The sequence below is a fragment of the Emiliania huxleyi genome (genome assembly GCF_000372725.1).
Source record: "Emiliania huxleyi CCMP1516 unplaced genomic scaffold EMIHUscaffold_56, whole genome shotgun sequence".
Lineage (NCBI taxonomy): Eukaryota > Haptophyta > Isochrysidales > Noelaerhabdaceae > Emiliania > Emiliania huxleyi.
The window spans coordinates 447,550-447,915 of record NW_005197803.1 but is presented as its reverse complement, the minus strand read 5'-3'; the positions used below and the strand labels follow the sequence as shown (position 1 = coordinate 447,915).

Below are 366 nucleotides of genomic sequence, written 5' to 3'. Positions count from 1 at the left end.
CTCTTGGTGTGTGTGCTGTGGGCCCTCCTTGTCTCTGCAATAGACCGTGTGAGGTGAGGGCCTGAGAGAAAGACTTCCCTGCCATGTCACTGTCGGCTGGTCGTTGGCTGCCGCTTTCCCCTGGGGTTCGGCTCGGGACCAAAACGCCACCCCGCACACCTCACCCTCACTCCAACGGGACCGAACCAACGGACCGACCCGGCAAGAGTAAGACACCCCGACCAAAGCCCTCGCAATGTCCAACAAGGCTGCGGAGCTCAAGGCGCTCCGCCGGCAAGACGACACCGAGCGCCGCCGCATCCTCTCTCAGCTCGCCGAGGACAAGGCCGAGCGCGAACAGCGCCGCCAGGCGGCTGTGCAAGATCC

The 366-nt window shown here is 64.5% G+C and overlaps 1 protein-coding gene across 1 annotated transcript in view; it reads left to right on the top strand.

Annotated features, from left to right (window-relative positions):
- Positions 1-235: 235 nt before the first annotated feature.
- EMIHUDRAFT_213176 (hypothetical protein) overlaps positions 236-366 on the top strand; it is a gene marked incomplete at both ends in the record, with an annotated part of 4,044 nt that continues 3,913 nt past the window's right edge. Inside the window, one exon of the mRNA XM_005765298.1 lies at positions 236-355. Within this exon, the coding sequence (XP_005765355.1) occupies positions 236-355 (120 nt within the window). The remainder of the gene's footprint in view (positions 356-366) is intronic.